The sequence below is a fragment of the Gracilinanus agilis genome, chromosome 5 (genome assembly GCF_016433145.1).
Source record: "Gracilinanus agilis isolate LMUSP501 chromosome 5, AgileGrace, whole genome shotgun sequence".
NCBI classification, from domain to species: Eukaryota; Metazoa; Chordata; class Mammalia; order Didelphimorphia; family Didelphidae; genus Gracilinanus; species Gracilinanus agilis.
The window spans coordinates 290,012,467-290,031,648 of record NC_058134.1 but is presented as its reverse complement, the minus strand read 5'-3'; the positions used below and the strand labels follow the sequence as shown (position 1 = coordinate 290,031,648).

Below are 19,182 nucleotides of genomic sequence, written 5' to 3'. Positions count from 1 at the left end.
GTTCATGTCATTTCCCTTCCTTCCTGAGTCTCAGTTTTCTCCTTCATCAAATGAAATAAAGCCTAGATGATTTTTCTCACCCTGATATTCTCTGATAATGACTGAGTGTGGGAATAGTTGGCCCCAGGCCTACCTTGCTATTGGATTCCAATGGCCTGGGCCATCAGAGGAATGCAGCTATGGTGCCTTCCCTGCCCCCAAGTGCTTTCGTGACTCCTCTGTGTCCTATCCAGACCCCAATCTAAACAATCTTGATTCCTGTTCCCAGCCTGGCGGGGCCTTGAATGGCAGGAAGTGGAGACAGTCGCCTGTTTATGCTTCAGGCCGCCAGGCTGGGGGAGGTGGGGGTGGGGGGGTGGAGAAGGTGGTCCTGGGGCAGGGGGGAGAGCAAGGGTAGAGGATTAGGCAAAGGGCAGGGGGAAGAAGCCAGAAAGAAGAGTCTGAAAAGCAGCAAGGGAGGCAGGCAGGATAAACACAGGAGGAGGAATCAGGTCGGGAACACAGTGGAGGGCCAAAGAGAAGCAGGAAATGACTTTTGTACACCTCAGAATGCCCTGGCTCCCTCCTACCAGGCTCTGCTCGAGACTCAGAGGCCAGGGCATAAGAGAATCAGGCGCTTTCCTAACCTCTGAGTCACTGATAGATACTCCATGGCCTCTGTCTCCCCCCCACCCCTGCGAACACCCTTTACTCCTCCCAGGCAGCTTGGTTTCCATTGGGGAAGTTGACCCGGACTTCCCTTACAAGGCCACTCCCCAGAGTGAGCTATATGGGAAGGGAGGAGGACAACCCACCCCATGCCCCCCCCCAAAATAAAATAAAAAAACCTAACCTCAAACAATCTCCACATTCGACTCCCAGGGCATGAGTGGGAAGGGCATGTAGGGGGCTCCACGTAGGACTGGACCTAGGGTCAGTGTCTGAGGCCCCAGGAGGAGAGATAAGCCCTGACCAGCCCTTCTTCCCTGTACCCCCTCTAGGACGAGGCCCTGAGTCTGCCCGGGATGGACCTGTTTGTGCTGTTGCTGGCTCTGGGCCTGGCTGATGGTGAGTGTTTATGAGGTGGGGGAGTAGGACCGTGAAACCCATCATCTACACATGGGACAGAGAGGAAGGAAGATGAGGCCTGGGGAACTATTAAGGAGGACCTTGGAGTACTGCTCAAGCTTTGCCTGAGCAGCTGGGCTTGGATTTGGGGGCTAAGGGCAGGAAGAGAGAACCTCTCCTAGGAACTGTGTATATGTGCTGCTGAAGCAAGCACTCTTGTAGGAATTATGAATGGGGGGGCATCAAAGGGGGGCAGGTTGGTAGAACAAGGGACAGGAGGCTTGTGAGAATCTATTTTGTCTATCTATGCCTATGCCTATGCCTATGCCTATGCCTATGCCTATGCCTATATATATATATATATATATATATATATATATATATGCTCTACTAATTCTTATATCAGGGCCGTGTAGTAGGAAGGTCCCAGTTCCAGTATTTTAGGGAGAATTAGTGTGTATTTCTATGTCTGAAATCTGGGTCAGAGATTCTATCCAGGCTACTGCTTTTGCATTTTCTTCAGGAATCCCAAGGAGTGCCTTTCCTTTTAATAGAACTTGATTAGTAAGTGAAGGGGACAAGGGTTCTTTCCTGGGTATGTGTTCCCTCTGACATCAGAATGGGGAGGGATGGATAGTTTGATGGATCACCTCTTAACTAGCTTTTACCCATTAGAGATGTCTTGAGCTGTTCAAGGGAGAGGCTGAATAATGAGCTTCTAAAACTCTATTTATTGAGTTGTCTGACCAAGCGTTGGGGTTTCTGGTCATTGAGAGAGGGTCACTGACCTCTGTCACTTTATTGGTTATGATGCTGGCCTAACCAATGAACTGGTCTAATCAATAAACTGATCGTCTTACCCAAAAATCAGTCTCTTGAGATAATTTTAATCATAACAGGATGGGTGACTGAGAGAGGAGAGATAGTGGGTGGCTGCTAAAGCAGAGGGGAGAGGATATAAATGGGTGTAAAAAAAATGCTCCAAAATGCCTGAGAAAGAAAAGACAACAGTCCTCACAAATGGACCCCAGATAATATACTATATTCTATATTCTAATAATATATATATATATATTCTATATCATCAGATCCTGTGAAATAGTAACATCTGTCTCATAGCTGTCATTTGACTCAGCTGGGCTAAGGCAGAGTTATGACTAATAGCGCTGATAACCTTCATAAATTTCGGATTCAAAGTGGAAGGGACTCAAAGATCATCCAGAAAGAGAATCCCAGAATTTTGGGTCTTATAGCAACATGTGGTCAATTCCTTCAATTAATAGCTCCCAGGAGAGGCAGTGGATAGAAGACCAGCTTCAGAGTAAGACCTGGGGTCAAGTCCCACTCCTAGCACATACTGACTATGTGGCCCTGAGCTTCTCATGAAATTTCCAGTTGCCTCCCACATAGCTCTTTAAGGCCTCAAAGTGAAGAACAGGCACAGATTTGCATTAGTAGAAGCACATTTCTCATGGGATTGCCTTTTGCCAGTGAAACCAGAAGTCTTGTTCCCCCCAAACAATTCACATCTTTATGGAGATTTAAGATTTGAAAAACTTTCCTCACAATGACACAATACCTCTTTGAGGTTGTTTGTACAAACATTATTAATCCTCATTATATAGATTAAGGAAGTCAAGGTTCATTGTAGGGAAATCACATAGTTATGGAGGCAGGATTAGAACCCTGCCTCCCACGCCTCAAACACTCCACTATTCTGTTGCCTGTCTGAACTAATTGTATTTTGTTGGTTTATTGCATTTTTCTTTTCTGTATGTTTTGATTTTTTTTAACTCTTACTGTATATAAAGCCCCAGGGGATTCTGGATACTCCAGTAGCCAGAATTGATGGGGTTGAGAAAAACCCTTAAAAGCCAGAGTGAGACTCAGCGGAGACCAAATATGCCTCAAAGACTTGAAGGCAGCCATGGTACAATAGAAAGAATGTGGGAATGGAATTAGAGGTGGTGGATTCAAATCTTGATTCAGACACTCTGTGTGGTTGGGCGAATTAGTCTGGTTCTCTGGGCCTCAGTTCCTTCTTCTATATAATGGGGGTAGGTAGGACTATATTTCTTCTAAGGTCCTTTCAAACTATAAATGCATGGATCTATGAAAGAGCCTATCTTAGGATTACAAGCATAGGATACAAGGTATATTGACAGAAAGGTATTACAATAGGGCAACTTTCCAGAGAAAGAACAGTTGGAGTCAGATGTGGATCAAAGCATTCACATTAGTTTATTTACATTATTTTATTGTTTTGGGGTTTTGGTGTTATATGAGTATTCTTGTACAACGATGACCATTATGGAAGTGTGTTTCGCATGATAATTACATGTATAACCCAGATCAGATTATTTACCATCTCCAAGAGCAGGAAGGAAAGGGAAGGAGGGAGACAATTTAGATCTTATAATTTTGGAAAACGTATGTTGAAAATTGTTATTACATGTAATTGAGAAAATAAAATATCTTTCACAGAAAGCAAACAACAGGGCAATCCTTATTGCTGCTGTTGGCTCTGAGCCCTTCTGCTATGGGAGCCTGAGTCCAGTTTCAGGGATGAATGTGTCAAGGTCTCCCATTTTTGGAGTTGGGATTCCAAGTCCCTGAGCTGCTTCATCTGTCCATCAGGTGTTTCTGCACTGTCCTCGTCCAAGTCTCTTGTGACCTGTGCCTGTGAGAATTTCAACTGCAAGGGATCTTCAACCTGCCAAGGGTCTTGGTGCACTGTGTGGCTGATAAAAGAGCCAGGGAGACAACCCCGGGAGTCTCGGGGATGCAGTAACCACCATTATCAAGAGACCTGCCTGGGACTGCCGACGGAGGCCTTTGCACACTACTGCTGTTACCACCCTCTCTGCAATCAAAATATCTCCCTGAAGCTAGCAAGTGCGGGTCTCCTCTTCTGCCTACAATCCTGGGCATCACCACCCCCAAACCCAGCTAGCATCTCTGCTCTCCCTGAGCTATGTTCCCTCTTGCCTCTACATATACCACACTCTTCTGTCCAACTTTCTAAATCTGTCTTGACCCTCTGGCCTGTCTGGTCCTGATCCACAGTCTAGTGGAAATCATCACAGGTTTCTAAGGGCCCTCTGGGAGTGGGAGGGTGTAGGCCATCAACCCTAGTGCTTGTTTTCTCTCTGTCTTGGACTTGGGGCAGGGCATATTTCTCTTCCTAAGAGAAAATAAAGCTTATAATCCATGTTTATCCAGGTCCAATTTGGGCTTCCTAGAGCTCAGTGAACAGAGGTTTATTAGAATGGAGTAGAAGGGTATTAACTGGTCCCCTGGGAAATGAATTCCTTACAGAAAGTGGATCTTAGTTGTTTTTCCACTTTCACTAGCCACACCAGCCCCACCAGAGGAACCCCATGGAGCTAACCATCTGCCACTGATCCTGGGCCCTGGGTTGGCTCTGCTGGTTCTCTTGGGGCTAGGAGCCCTGGGCCTGTGGCGCCTCAGTCGGAGGCGTGAGAAACAGAGAGCTTTGCAATGTGACCTGGGAGAATCCAGTCTCATCCTGAAGGCATCGGAACTGTTGGACAGCACGCTGGGGGTGAGGACCTCAGAATGTTAGGGATGTACAAAGAGGGGGAGAGGGAATCAGAGTGAAGGACAGGCAAAGATGGAAAGACGGGGAGAAAGGCCAAGAAAGAAATGGATAAAGATGTTGACAAAGCAAGGATGAGACAGAGATGGACACAGAAAGACTGACAAGGAAAGGTAGAGGGTGAGATAAGAATCACACAGACTTAAAAATAGATAGAAAAGGGGAGAGAGTCAGTTATGTGCTTTTAGCCCATTATGAGCCCAAACTTGGCTGGAGTCTCCAGGAAAGGGAGACAGAGATGGGAAGGGGGGAGAGCTCTCCTTTTACACTTTCTCCTTGATGACTCCAGGACCTTCTGGACAGTGACTGTACCACAGGCAGTGGCTCTGGCCTCCCCTTCCTGGTCCAGCGGACCGTGGCTCGGCAAATTGCTCTGGTGGAATGTGTGGGTGAGCTGGGGAGTAAGGAAGGTGTTAAGACAAGGAGTCCCTTATGTGCATGGGGGCAGGAGCTGAGGAAAGGACTGCCTTCTAGGTTGGAGGGGAGAGAGAGAGTTAAGAGAGGAACTATCCTATGGAGAGAGAGGAGAAAAAAGGGGCTACTCTGTGTGGGAATGGAATGAAAAGGGGAGGTGAGAGAAGGGAGAGGGAGCTATTCTGTATAGGAGGGTATAGAAAAGAGAAAATAGAATAGAGTCCGTCCTATGGAAGGGAAGGGAGATAAGAAAGTGGTCACCTTGTGGGTAGTGGGGGGGAGGGGAGAAGTAAGAGAGGGGTCATTCTTTGGGGAGAAGGAAGCAAATGAGGGACCGTCCTTACTTGGTTGGCAAGAGGCAAGAGAGGAGCTATCCTGTGGGTGTTGGGGGGAATGGGATGAGGAGATTAAGAGGCTAGAGATTGGCTTTGGGTCAGAAATATGGCCAGCATTAGTCCTGTAGATGGGCAGAATTAAGGTACAGGATAAATATATAGGTGAGGGTCTGTTCATGAGAATGTCTTCTCTGTATGTGAGGCTATCTCGTCCATCTTGGCCTCTCTTTCACCCTTCCCACAGGCAAGGGCCGCTATGGTGAAGTATGGAGGGGCCTATGGCACGGCGAGAGTGTGGCTGTCAAGATTTTCTCCTCCAGGGATGAACAGTCCTGGTTCCGGGAGACTGAAATCTACAACACAGTTCTGCTCAGACATGACAATGTTCTTGGTGAGCAGATTGGGTCATCCTCAACACCACCTTCTCAACCAACACACGCGTGCACACACACACACACACACACTCTCTCTCTCTCTGTCTCTCTCTGTCTCTCTCTCTCTGTCTTTCTCTCTCTCTGTCTCTCTGTCTTTCTTTCTTTCTGTCTGTCTGTCTGTCTGTCTGTCTGTCTCTGTCTCTGTCTCTGACTCTGTCTCTCTCTCCCTTTCTCTGGGTGGAGCACAAAGAGCGCTGCCCAATCTTGGAGTCTGTCCTCAGCTGTTGGAGACCTTAGGAAACATGCCCAACTCTCTAGAACGTAGTTCCATCACGTGTAAAACACATAAATCCTTGCATGGCCCATTTCAAAGGGCTTTTGTGAAGATGCCATTTCGGAAATCTTAAATACCAAAGAAATGGGAGTGATTAGTATTAGGAAGCCCATAAAGGCCAACCACTTGCTTGCTTTGAGTCTTTAGGTAGAAGAGGGAACCCCCAAAGCCTTACCCTGCCCTTGGCACCCTTCATCTGTGAGCCTGACTCCCTTTTATCCCTCCAGGCTTCATTGCTTCTGACATGACATCCCGCAACTCCAGCACCCAGCTGTGGCTGATCACCCACTACCACGAGCATGGCTCCCTGTATGACTTCCTGCAGCGGCAACCACTGGACCGAGGGCTGGCCCTGAGGCTGGCCCACTCCATTGCCTGTGGCCTGGCCCACCTTCATGTGGAAATCTTTGGCACCCAGGGCAAACCAGCCATTGCCCACCGAGACCTGAAGAGTCGCAACGTCCTAGTCAAGAGCAACCTACAGTGTTGCATAGCAGACCTGGGTGAGAAGTTTGTGGGTGCTGCTGGCTCAGCAAAGGAGTGGGGTCTTGCCTGCTCCCCCCAGGGGAGGGAGATAGGCTGGCAGAGGGGGGGGGTTCTCTCTGGCTCCTTTTTGCTTGTTTCTGTCTCTTCTATGATTCAGTCTGTGCATGTCTCAGCCTTTCTTAGTCTGCAGAGGGAGTCCCATGCTTAGAATCAAAAGAGCTGAATTCTAGTTGCGCCTTTGCCATGAACTAGTGATGCACTCTGGGCAAGTTGCTCACCTGCTCTGGGCCCAGTGTCCTCATCTGCCAAATGGCCACAATGACACCAACGTTATTGTGCCAATAATGCCTCCTAAAGCTTTAAGTGCTTGCTATAGAAACCTGAGTGTTTACTATCTGCCCGGCACGTGCCAAACCATGGGAATATGAAGCAGGCCAAGAAGCTGTTATTACCTCATGGCATTCTGTGGGATCATCTCAGTTAAAGTCACTTTGAAATATTAAGGGGCAACTGGGTGGCTAGGTCGATAGAGAGCCAGCTCTAGAGAGAGGAGGACCCGGGTTCAAATCTGGCCTCAGACACTTCCTAGCTGGGTGACCCTGGGCAAGTCACTTAACCCCCATTGTCTAGCCCTTGCTGCTCTTGGGGCCAATACTCAGTATTGATTCTGAATGGAAGATAAGGGTTTAAAAAATGAGATGTTATAGTTTTCCCTTCTCTTCCTGTGTCTTCTCTACGTGTGGGATTCTGTCTCTATTTCTCAGTCTGTCTCTATTTTTTCTCTTTCTCTCCAACCTCCCTTTTTCTCCCCTTTTCTTCTCCCTGATTCTCCCTTCTGGGCCTTAGGCCTTGAGGAATGCCCCAAGAAGGAGAAGCCCTGGGGAGCACGTTGTGGTCCCGGGGTCCAGAGCCCCAGGTGATGAGACCCTGGTACCCACAGGCCTGGCGGTAATGCACTCCCAGGGCAGTGACTCCTTGGACATTGGCAACAATCCTCGGGTGGGCACCAAGAGGTACATGGCGCCAGAAGTGTTAGATGAGCAGCTTCGAACCGACTGCTTTGAATCCTACAAGTGGACAGACATCTGGGCCTTTGGGCTGGTGCTATGGGAGATAGCCCGCCGGACCATAGTGAATGGTGAGTGATATTTTGTTTCATCCTGACTGATGGACTCAGGGGTTGCCTCCCCTTCCCAGTATTTGGCTTAGTCTTCAGTCGCAGAGGATGGAGGGATTGGCAGATGGGGTTCAGACACAGTGGAGCGGTGTCTCTGGGGGGTATCCAGGGCGGTGCTTTAGAAAGAATGGCAGAGAAAGAACAGATTGTAGATACAAAATGGCATCTATGGCCCAAGTATTGATTTGGCCTTCATTTCTTGGTTGCAAAGATGATGACTAGCTATAAAAAAGAAAGGAGAACCAAGGGGGCATTTTCTTAAAAGAAGCACTAGACCATAGGCAGCCAGGTGGCACAGCAGCCTTGGAGTCAGGAAGATGAGTTCCCATCTGGCTTCAGACACTTACTAGCAGTGTAACCCTACATAAATCAGTTAACCTAGTTTGCCTCAGTTTTCTTGTCTGTAATATGACCTGAAAAAGAAATGGCAAACCACTTCAGTATCTTTGCCAAGAAAACCCCAAATGGGGTCACAAAGAGTCAGACACAACTAAAACTATTGAACAACAGCAGACTACTGAGGTTAGAAGATGTGAATATTGGGGGCAGCTGGGTAGCTCAGTGGATGGAGAGTCAGGCCTAGAGATGGGAGGTCCTAGGTTCAAACCCGGCCTCAGACACTTCCCAGCTATGTGACCTTGGGCAAGTCACTTGACCTCCATTGCCTACCCCTTACCACTCTTCTGCCTTGGAGCCAATACACAGTATTGACTCCAAGACGGAAGGTAAAGGTTTTTTTTTTTTTTTAAGGAAAAAAAAGGAGATGTGAGTAATAATTCTAAGACAAAAGGTGAACGGGTGAAAAATACCCGCTTAGAATCCGTACTGTTAGTTCCAAGGCAGAAGAACGGTAAGGGCCAGGCATTGGGGGTTAAGTGACTTGTGCAGGGTCACACAGTTAGGAAGGATCTGAGGTCTTGTCTTTTTTTGATGGGGTTCAGATAGGATCTCTTGCTATCCTACTTCTGAGTTAATGTTCTACATGCGGTTGCTTTTTGGATTTGAATAACGGTATTAAGATGACAGCCCATCCTACATATGCTCCCAGAAAGCATCATCAGTGCTTTCCCAGGAGCAGATAGGATGATGGGAATGGTGAACACCTCACTCTACACACACAGAATGCCGTTCTCTGTTGTCTCCATATTGTTTAGGAGAGCTCGGAGAGCTGGGATGGTGATATCTAGGAAAATGTGACTCTTAGTTGTTTTGTGGATCAATGTTCTGTCCGGCAATAATTTGGTTTGTGATGATAATGTCCTATTGGACTAGCTTTTTAGCTGAGTTCTCCATTTATAGAATTTGGATTTGCCCTCCTCTGAAAGCCCACCGAAGCCAGAGAGTTGTGTAATTCTAGCCACCAAGTTGTCTAGTTAGGTTTCTGCTGCTGGGTTGTTATTTCTGCAGTTGTGTCTGACTCTTTCTGACCCCATTTGGGGTTTTCCTGGCAAAGATACTGGGGTAGTTTAACCATTTCCTTCTCCAGTTTATTTTATAGATGAGGAAACTGAGGCAAACAGGGTTGAATGACTTGCCCAGGGTCACATATCTATTTGGATTTGAGCTCATGAAGATGAGTTGTCCAGATTCCAAGGCCAGTGCTCTAGCCACTGCACCACCTAGCTGTTAGCTGTTCAGAAGATGCTAAATTGTTAGACTCCGCAGTAATATGTTGCCTAGTTTCTACTATTCCCTTACATTATATTACTATTAGTGAGAAGTTAAATGTGGCTATTGGGTAGGGAGCTCCTTCTTGAAGCCCAGAAGACCTTGGTCCTCTTGTCCTGCCTCTAGGCAAGTCATTTAACATTCCACTGCTCTTGGCAACTTAGATTACAAATTTTAGAGAAGGTGCTGACCTGTATCGGAAGGGGGATTTTCCTCATCTTGGAGTTCCCTAGCCCAGTGAAATCATACAGCTAGTCTTCTTCTCATTATCATCATCATTGTGTCTTTTTGAACCCTTTACCTTTCTTGGAATCAATACTATATATTAATTCCAAGGCGAAGAGCAGCAAAGGGTAGGCAATGGGATTTAAGTGACTTGCCCAGGGTAATACAGCTAGGAACTATCTAAGGTCAAATTTGAACTCAGGACCTCCCATTTCCAGGTCTGTCTCTCTATCCATTGAGCCACCTAGCTGCTCCCATTATTGTGACTTCTTAACAGATATTACAGCTGACTTATTGATGGATTTTGGTACCTGCTAGGATCTACCTTGGCTAAGAGGCATTTAAGGGCATTGCTCTCTGAGTCTATGAAAACACGTATCCCTGAAAGGCATCCAAAGGTAACAAGGAAGGATAGAGACTAGTTGTAATAATAATATCAATGCCTCAAATTTCTATAGTTTTTCAAATTTTACAAAGTGTTTTTCTCACAATAACACTCCAAAGTAGCAGGCATTTATATAGAACTTTTTTTTTAACCCTTGTACTTTGGTGTATTGTCTCATAGGTGGAAGATTGGTAAGGGTGGGCAATGGGGGTCAAGTGACTTGCCCAGGGTCACACAGCTGGGAAGTGGCTGAGGCCGGGTTTGAACCTAGGACCTCCTGTCTCTAGGCCTGACTCTCACTCCACTGAGCTATCCAGCTGCCCCTATATAGAACTTTAAAGTTTGCAAAGTACCTTACAAGCATTAACTCATCTTGTCCTCATAATTGCCCTGGGAGATAGATGCTTGATTATCCCCATTTAAAAGGAGAAGAAACTGAATCAAATAGAGGTGAAGTGATTTGCTCAAGGTCACATAGCTAGTAAGTATCTGGGGCTAGACTTGAAACCACCAGTCCTTCCTGACTCAAGGACCAGTGTTCTATCTTTCCACTGTGCCACCCAGCTGCCATTTTTGTAGAGAATAAGTTATCTGAGGGGCTTCATTCTTGTCTACAATGATATCAGAGCTTGGATTCTACCCAGTTCTTTTGCCTTCTTCCATTTTACCACCATGATGAGCACCAGTGGGGTGGTCTTGGGAATCACTATTGGGTGGGAGCCTTCGGTGTGGGTCTATTAGCCAATTCTTCTCCCACTGGCATCCTGATGGGACCAGGATCCTTTACATGTGAGAAGGGGCAGCCCTAGTGGCTGAAGTCTCTCTTAGGGGAGAGACTAGGACTTTGAAGATCGGAGGCTCTAGAGCTGAAAGGAACTTCAGAGAGCAAATCTACCCCCTCATTTTGCAAATGAGGAAATTGAAATTGAAAGGCGAAATACTTGGGTCACACAGGTCCAAAAGGCTCCTCTGACTCCATGTCTGATGTCTGCCTTTTCTGAGTCCTGGCCCCCAAGGAACCGCCTGGGAAGCCTGGAGAGGTTTTAGGTGGACAGAGGGAAATGGAGGCATCTGGAATCAGGTGAATCTCCCTTCCCCAGAATCCTAGAAGGCAAGAATCCTCACCAGGCAGAAGGAGCAGAGGAGCCCAATTGCTCCTCAGGGCAAGAGAAGGCAAGCTCATTCAGCTTCACCCAGACAGTGTTCATTATAAACACTGTAATCTGGTGTCAGCCCCGGCTCTGATTAAAGGCCCATTAGACATACTCGGGCCTCAGTGCAGAGCTGATTAGGACATGCAAGTCAGGAGGGGCCTGGTTGGAAGGCAGCCACCTCCAGAACAGCTGGAGCAGAGCCCTGATGGGGATGTGGCCTGTGTGGTCTTGGCCCCTGGCTCGGAGTCTGTGATCCAAGATTCTGGAGGACAGGGCAGGAAGGCTAGCCATCTCTAGGTCTAGAGGTCCTTTCAGTTTGAACGAGGATTTCCCAGGAGCCCTCTGCTGCTCTATGGGAAGCATTTTCTTTCTTTTATTTTGTTTTTATATCACAATCCTTTTTTAAAAAAAATCCTTCCCTTCCATCTTAGAATCACTAGCCTTTACTTATCTTTTGCCTTGGAATTGATCCACAATATTGATTCTAAGACAGAACGAAAGGGTCTTAAAAAATTGGGGGCAACTGGATGGTCCAGTGGATAGGTCCAGACCTGTAGATGAATTGTCCTCGGTTCAGATCTGTTCTCAGACACTTCTTAGATGATCTTGGGCAAGTCACTTAACCCCAGTTGCCTAGTCCCTGCCACTCTTCTGCCTTAAAAATCAGTACTTAGTATTGATTTACTTAGAAAGTAAGGGCTTAAAAAACATGGTATCCATGGTATCACTAGACTAAAGAGTACATAGAGGCGAGTAGAGTAGGTTACAGTTGTAGCCATGTTATAAAGCACACTCAATACCAAACAGTTTTACATTTGATTCCAAAGTTAATAGGGGGCTACTAGAGTTTACTGAGCAGTGCAGTAACATTGTCAGACTTTAGGAGGATGCACCTGTGTGGAGGATGGCTTTAGAGTACAGGGCAGCAGAAACCCAACTGAACCACTAGTCTGATCTGATCCGAGTCATTATGGTATAATGGAAAGAGCTCTAGGGTTTGAGTCAAAGTACTCAAGTTCTAATTCTGTCATTACTCTTACTGCTTGTGAGACCTTGAGTAATTCCCTTCCCTAAGCCTCAGTTTCCTCAACTATTAAATAATAATAATAATAGCAGCTAGCACTTGCATAGTGCTTTAAGGGTTGCAAAGAACTCTACAAATATCTCATTTGATCTGCACAACAACTCTGGGAGGCAGGTACTATTATCCTTTCCATTTTTCAGATGTGGAAACTAAGGCAGGAAGAAGCTAAATGACTTGCCAAGGGTCACACAGCCAGAAAGTATCTGAGGTCACATTTGAACTCAAGTTCTCTAAATTCCAGGTTCAGGGCTCTAACCACTGTACCATCTAGCTACTGCTAAAATGCTTGTATTGCTTACCTCATGAGGCGGTTGTGGAAAAAGCTCTTTGGACAACTATGAAGTGTACATAAATATGAATTTGCATTTGTTTAAATTAAAGGTATAGTGAATATAACATCCCATGGAGCTTTTTGTTTAATTGATTCCAAAATGAAAGCATTTGACCAAGTAGAACCAAATTTAGCCTCAAAAATTCTCCTCCAGCAAGTTGTCTGCAATCCTGTCCAACATGCATTTATTAAACATCGATTATGTTCAAGGCTTGTTGTCATTCAGTAGTTTTCACTTTCCTCATCTATAGAATGAGCAGAGAAGGAAATGACAAACTGCTCCAGTATCTTTGCTAAGAAAACCCCAAGTAGGGTCACAAAGAGTTGGGTGTGACTCAAAAACATCTGAACTAATATTCCAGACACCAATAAAAACAGGGAGGTTCCTGCCTTCAAGGAGCTTACATTCTCTGGAAGTGGGGAATGAAGCTACAACTTACACGGTTATTATATAGATTACAAGGAACACTGAGGAGGGAAAGAGGACTAACTACTTGGGGGGGGGGGAGAGTTTTGGTCCTGAAGGTGAGCTTTGAAGGAAGACAAGATCTGAAAAGCAAGAGATGGGTAAACAGTTCCTTCTAGGCATGGGGAATGGCTTGTTCAGATGCACAGAGTCAGGAGATGGCATGCTGAAGTCCAGGGGAACAGGGAAGGAGAGATTACTGAAAGAGTCAGAGAGAATATAAATAGGGAGAACTTACAGTTGGCCTTGATCAGAAGAGGGACCATCCCTTCGTTAGACACAGTAGTAAAGCAAAAGAGAAGCTTTTGATATGGAAGGAAGGAGGAGAGGGAACTCCTAGCTGATGGCTTCTATTGGAGTCAGAGGACCTGGGTTTGGAATCTTGGCTCTGGTACTTTCTGTCTGTGTGACCTTGGGCAGGTCATTCAACATCTGAGGGCTTTAGGTTCTCATCATAAAATGAGGGAATTGGACTAGACACCCTTTAAAGTCCCTTCTTGGCATTAAATGGATGATCCTTTATCTCATGTTCACAAATGTGGAAAGTTGCAGAGATAGGATGTGACCTCTTATTCTAAAAACAGTGACTCAGTTACAGGCATGGAGTTGGGAGGGACAGGGTTCAAATCTGACCTCAGACACTTCCTAGCTATGTGACCCTGGGCAAGTAACTTGATTCCAATTGCTTAGCTCTTATGGCTCTCTGCCTTGGTATTGATTCCACAGCAGAAATTAAGGATTTAAAAGATAAATAAAAATGGTGACCCAGATTGGTGTATAGATTGGTGATAGATGCTACCTTTTCCCACTATCCTTCCCATCCTGTACCCCACCTCCCACGTGGGGCATTGTGTTACCATTTTCTGCCCTGTTTCCCAGGCATCGTGGAGGACTATAGACCACCCTTTTTTGACATGGTTCCCAATGACCCCAGTTTTGAGGAAATGAAAAAGGTGGTTTGTGTGGACCAGCAGACACCCAATATTCCCAACCGGCTTGCTGCAGATCCGGTGAGTTGGCAGCTGCCAAAAGAGATAGAGCTTGGAGGGATGGGGGAGGAGAAGGAGGAATTTCTGAGTGGAAATACTTGAAGATTCATCTTATCATGAACAAGTGCCAGGGTGGTAGTGGGGAGTGGGCTGGGGAATGGGGCGATGCTGGACAATTCACTGGACGAAGGGCCAGCGGGAGCCATCCTGGAAGATTGGATTAATCCATTAGTACACAATACATCGAGCCAAGTCAATAAGCATTGAGCATGTGCCAGGCACTGGCAGGGACATATATATATGTATGTATGTATGTATACATACATATATATATATATACATACATGTGTATATGTATACACACACATTTTGGACATTGACACATATCTCTTCCCATCTGAGCTTGGCAGAGAAGGGCCAAGAAAGATTACTCCACTAGAGGGTTCGAGGATCCTATTATCTTGGTCTTGTTGAGGAATCTCAGACAGCATCTAGACCATTTGGTATGGAACTGGTAACCCTTTACTACATGGCTTACATATGGTCATCCAGCCTCAGTTTGATGGCTGATATGGAACCCAGTAATAATAATAGCTAACATTTATATAGTGCTTATTATGTGCCAGACACTGAGCTGAGCAAAAATACGATTATTATCTTATCTGATCCTCACAAATCTGAGAGGTGAGTGCTATTATTATCCCCATTTTACAGAAGAGGAGACTGAGGCAAATAGGTGAAATGACTTGCCCAAGGCCACACAGCTAGTAAATGTCTGAGGGCAGATTTTCCTGACTCCAAGTGTGGCATTCTTTTACTTTTGGACAGCTCCATACACACATACAGCAGCCCTAGGTAGGTCTCTGGAACTAGCTCCCTCTGGGCCTCCTTTGCTTCTGGGAATGGGGTAAGCCAAGCTTGCCTGGCCCTGAATGCATGAGCTGAGTAGCCACATTTCTCTCTTATGGGAGCCCCAATGTTTTCCGAAGCAGGTATTTCCTCTGTCCATCTCACCTGTGGCATTGTCGGAGGGGCTGGGGTACCTCTGGCCAGCCTCAGTGAACTCCTACTTTTGCCCCCAAATCTTGTTGTGGTATCTTTGCCCGATTGGGGTAATCTGGACAGAACAGTATCCCCAAGGATAAGGAAGACATGCAGTGGGGAATTTAGATATCTTTAAGGGACTGTTAATGGGAGTAGGATCCAGATGGCAAAATAATGCTTCTCCTGTTGTCTTTCTCTATCTCTCTTCCTCTTTCCCTCTTTCTCTCCTCTCCTATGTATATTTTCCCTCTCTCTTGCCACTCAATCCTTCTCCTTCCTTTTCTTCCTCTATTTCCCTCTTTGCTTTTCCCCCTCCTCCATTCCCCACTTCCCCCTCTCCTTATCTTTGCTTGGTTATTCCCATTTTCCATGCTCCCTACTTCCCTTTTGCAATCCATCTCCCTCCCTATCTCTGTCTTCCAGTTCCTTTCAGGTTTGGCACAAACCATGCGGGAATGCTGGTACCCCAACCCTTCAGCTCGCCTCACGGCTCTTCGCATCAAGAAGACCCTACAGAAACTTTGTGCCAATGTAGAGAAACCCAAAGTGATTCACTAGCCATCTGGTGCCCATACCCTCTATGCCCTGGGGAGGGCTCTATGGAGCTGTTTGGGTTGGACCTCTCACAACCTCAGAGTCTGCTTTCCTTCTTATCCAGGATCTCAGGAGGAGGGGAGTGGGGAGGGTGGTCCCCTGAGAGGGCAGCCCCTGGCTGCTGGACTCCACGCCTCCAGCCCCCAGCTCTCCCAGCCAAAAATATTGCTGGGCCTGTAATCTGATGCCAGGGCATCTAGCCCAGTCTGAAGGAACAGTCTCCCTGACGCCTGGCTCTCCCCCACCCCCAGCACACTCACACTCACCCCTCCTTCCCCGGGAAGTCTAGATCCCAGCTGGCCCCAGCTGCAAGAGAACACTGCCCTAGGATGAAGCCACCAACACCTAACTGGGGGAAGGGATAGAGGATTTCCATTCCCCCTGCCACCCAATCCCCCTGGTGCAAGTATGAACAAGCACAGAGACAGAAATCTCAGGCTGCTCCGTCTCACCTGCTGCTTGTGCCCTTACCTCCCAGGGTCAGCAGAGGGGGCACAGACTCCCAAATCCCTTTCAGACTGCACTCTCCCAGAGCAAAGCACCTTGGGCACAATGCCACGTTATATTCCCCCTGTGCCATGAGAACTTGGATACCTTATCATATGGCTGCATCAAAGACTGGGGTTGAGCCAGCATGCCTCTGCCCAAGGGGCCTTGTGTGCTCAACTCCAAGGGGCCCCACTGCATCCTTCCTCTCTCCCTTCATTGGAAATAGAAGCTGCCTAGGGTCGCTGAACCCTGCCTTGACCAAGGGGAAACCTCCACCTCAAATCTCTTATCTTAGAACAAAACCTCAAATTTTCAAGCCTCTCCCAGGCCATTGCTGAGTGTGAGTGGGACTGGTGCCTTTGTTGGCAAGTCACGAGAAAGATGGCAATGATGTCAAAAGGCCCCGAAATGCTTGTGCCCAGCCTGAGGGGGCTTCCAGAATAAACAGAAGGCTGGGTCTAGAACTTTCTGAGCCTTCCTTGTAGAAAGCTGAATCTAAGGCTCTACTCACCTACCCAATACAAATTCATCTTCTTCTCTTGATTTTTACCAACATACCCCACCCATAGTTGATTTTTCCCCCCTTAAAACCCTTACTTTCTTACTTGGAATCAATACTGTATATTGGTTCCAAGGCAGAAGAGTGGTAAGGGCTAGGCAATGGGGGTTACGTGACTTGCCCAGGGTCACACAGCTAGGAAGTGTCTGAGGCCAGATTTGAACCATAGTTGATTTGAAAGCAATTCCATCTGAGTCAGGGAGATGACAAAAAAACCTTGCCCACTTTGTAATACCCCTAGTGCTGAGACTAATGGCATTTACTCTCTGCCATTTTGGGTACCATCCTGGGACCTTTTATCCCATGAGTTCACTATCAAATTGGCATTAAAGATGCCAACAATATCCTGATTGCCATCCCTCTCATTGGGAAAAGCAGCTGCCCACACCATCCCCTGAAAGTATAAAATGGAGATCATCTCTAGGGCCCTGTTCAGTTCAAACAGTCCATGAAAAGGCCCTGACCTTGAGAAGTCTCCAGCTCTAGTGGCTCCCAAGTGTTTGACACAAGTTCTCCTTAGCTTAGAGGACACACACGATCATTGACTTAAAGTCAGAAGGTCCAAGACCCTTATTTTTCATATGATGAAACTTTGGCTCAGTGTCCCCTACTACACTCAGCATCCTAGGATGGAGTGTTAAGACCTGGAAATCTGACCAGGTTGATGGGCTAGACGTGCTGGCTGTGTATGTGTCTGCAGAGAACTGGGGTTGGCAGCAGTGGTGGTTGTGGGGAGGGCAGAGAATATGGAAGGTGTGTTGGAAATCCAGTACAAACCCAGGCTGCAGAAACTCCAGGTCCAGAGCCTAGCTCACACCAAGAAATGTTTCCTGTGTCCTTGAAAAGCTGCACCTTTCTCTTCTCTCATAGCATTGTAGCGTCTAGCACTGGAAGGGGACATGAAGATTACCCATGTTCCCTGAGGAAACTCCAAGTGAAGGCAAGTTGGCAAATCAATCCATCAACAAGCATTTAGTAAGCTCCTTTTATGTTTCAGGCACTAGTGATACAAATACAATGTTGAAGTAATTCCTACTTACAAGTTGTCTACATTCTAATGGAGGCAAGAAGTACATATGTATGTAAGCAGAATAAATATTTAAAAATAAAGATGAATAATAGTGATAATAATGGCTAGAATTTATATAGTGTTTTCAGGTTTGTGAAGTACTTTGCATATATTACTTCTTGATCTTCACAACAACCTTTATTCTCAGCATTTTATACATTAAGAAACTGAGGCAAGTAAAGGTCAAATGACTTGCCCATGGCCACACAACTAGTAAAGCAAGATTCCAACTGAAATCTTCCTGAATCCAGGTCTAGAGTTCTATCCACAGTGTTACTTACTAGTTTCAGAGGGAGGGCACTAGTCATTGAAGAGATGAGGAAAGGCTTTGTGTGCATTCTGAATGGAGGGATTTTATGGGGAAGAGGTGAAGAGAGAATACATTTCGGGAATGGGGGATGGCCACTGCAGACAAGAGATGGAATATCATGTACATGAGGCAGAGACAGAAGGCTGGTTTGCCTGTATCACTGACAGAGAGTGATGTACAGTGAATAAGGCTGGGAAAATAGGTCAGCCAAGATGGTGAAGAACTTATTTTTTAATTCTTAACTTCTGTCGTAGAACCAATACTGAGTACTGGTTCCAAGAAGAGTGGTAAGGGCTAGGCAATGGGGGTCAAGTGACTTACCCAGGGTCACCCAGCTAGGAAGTGTCTAAGGCCAGATTTGAACCCAGGACCTCACATCTCTAGGTCCAGTTCTTAATCCAATGAGCCATCCAGCTACCCTCAATGAAGTGCTTTAAAAGCTCAACAGAGGAAGTTCTGTTTGATCCTAGAAATGAGAGGGAACCAGTGGAGTTTACTGAGTAGGAGATTGACATGGCAAGATCTACCCTAAGGAGAATACTTTTGGCAGGAGGGATCCGTCTAGCTGGGAAGTCGTGGAGCTGGAACTCTAACTCTGTTCTTCCTGAATCTGATCAGGTTTATTGTCCCTAACTCCCTTAAGTACAATGGCTTACTCCAGCCAGGAAACGCTTCCAATCTCTCTGGAATGGGGTTGGGTGTTGGTCCCTTTTCTAAGAGAGCACTCTCTAAGCTGTGCAATAAATCATGTTGGAGCCCAGTAAAGGATGTTGGAATGGGAGTTAGGAGACCTTGGCTCACATCCCAGCTCTGGCACTAATTTGTTTTGTGTCCTTGGGGAGGTCATTTACCTTCTCTCTATTCCATTGTTCTCAGTATGTTGGACCAGGAGACTTCTAAAGTCCATTCCAACTATGTTACCCTGTGATTTCACGATTCTATAAGTCACTCTAATTTCCCAGGTTAGGAAGGAAATTGCATTCATTAAGCATTTACTATGGGGGAGTTTAAAGAAAAGGGTAGGGAGTA

The 19,182-nt window shown here is 46.3% G+C and overlaps 1 protein-coding gene across 1 annotated transcript; it reads left to right on the top strand.

The window, feature by feature from the left end:
- The first annotated feature begins 982 nt into the window (after positions 1 to 982).
- On the top strand, positions 983 to 16,828 carry ACVRL1 (activin A receptor like type 1). The gene is made up of 9 exons (XM_044679646.1): positions 983 to 1,047; positions 3,685 to 3,942; positions 4,401 to 4,612; positions 4,956 to 5,055; positions 5,660 to 5,806; positions 6,351 to 6,626; positions 7,550 to 7,747; positions 13,979 to 14,109; positions 15,556 to 16,828. The coding sequence occupies exons 1-9, from the start codon at positions 1,005 to 1,007 to the stop codon at positions 15,688 to 15,690; spliced, it is 1,500 nt and encodes a 499-aa protein (XP_044535581.1). The 5' UTR covers positions 983 to 1,004; the 3' UTR covers positions 15,691 to 16,828.
- Positions 16,829 to 19,182: the final 2,354 nt, after the last annotated feature.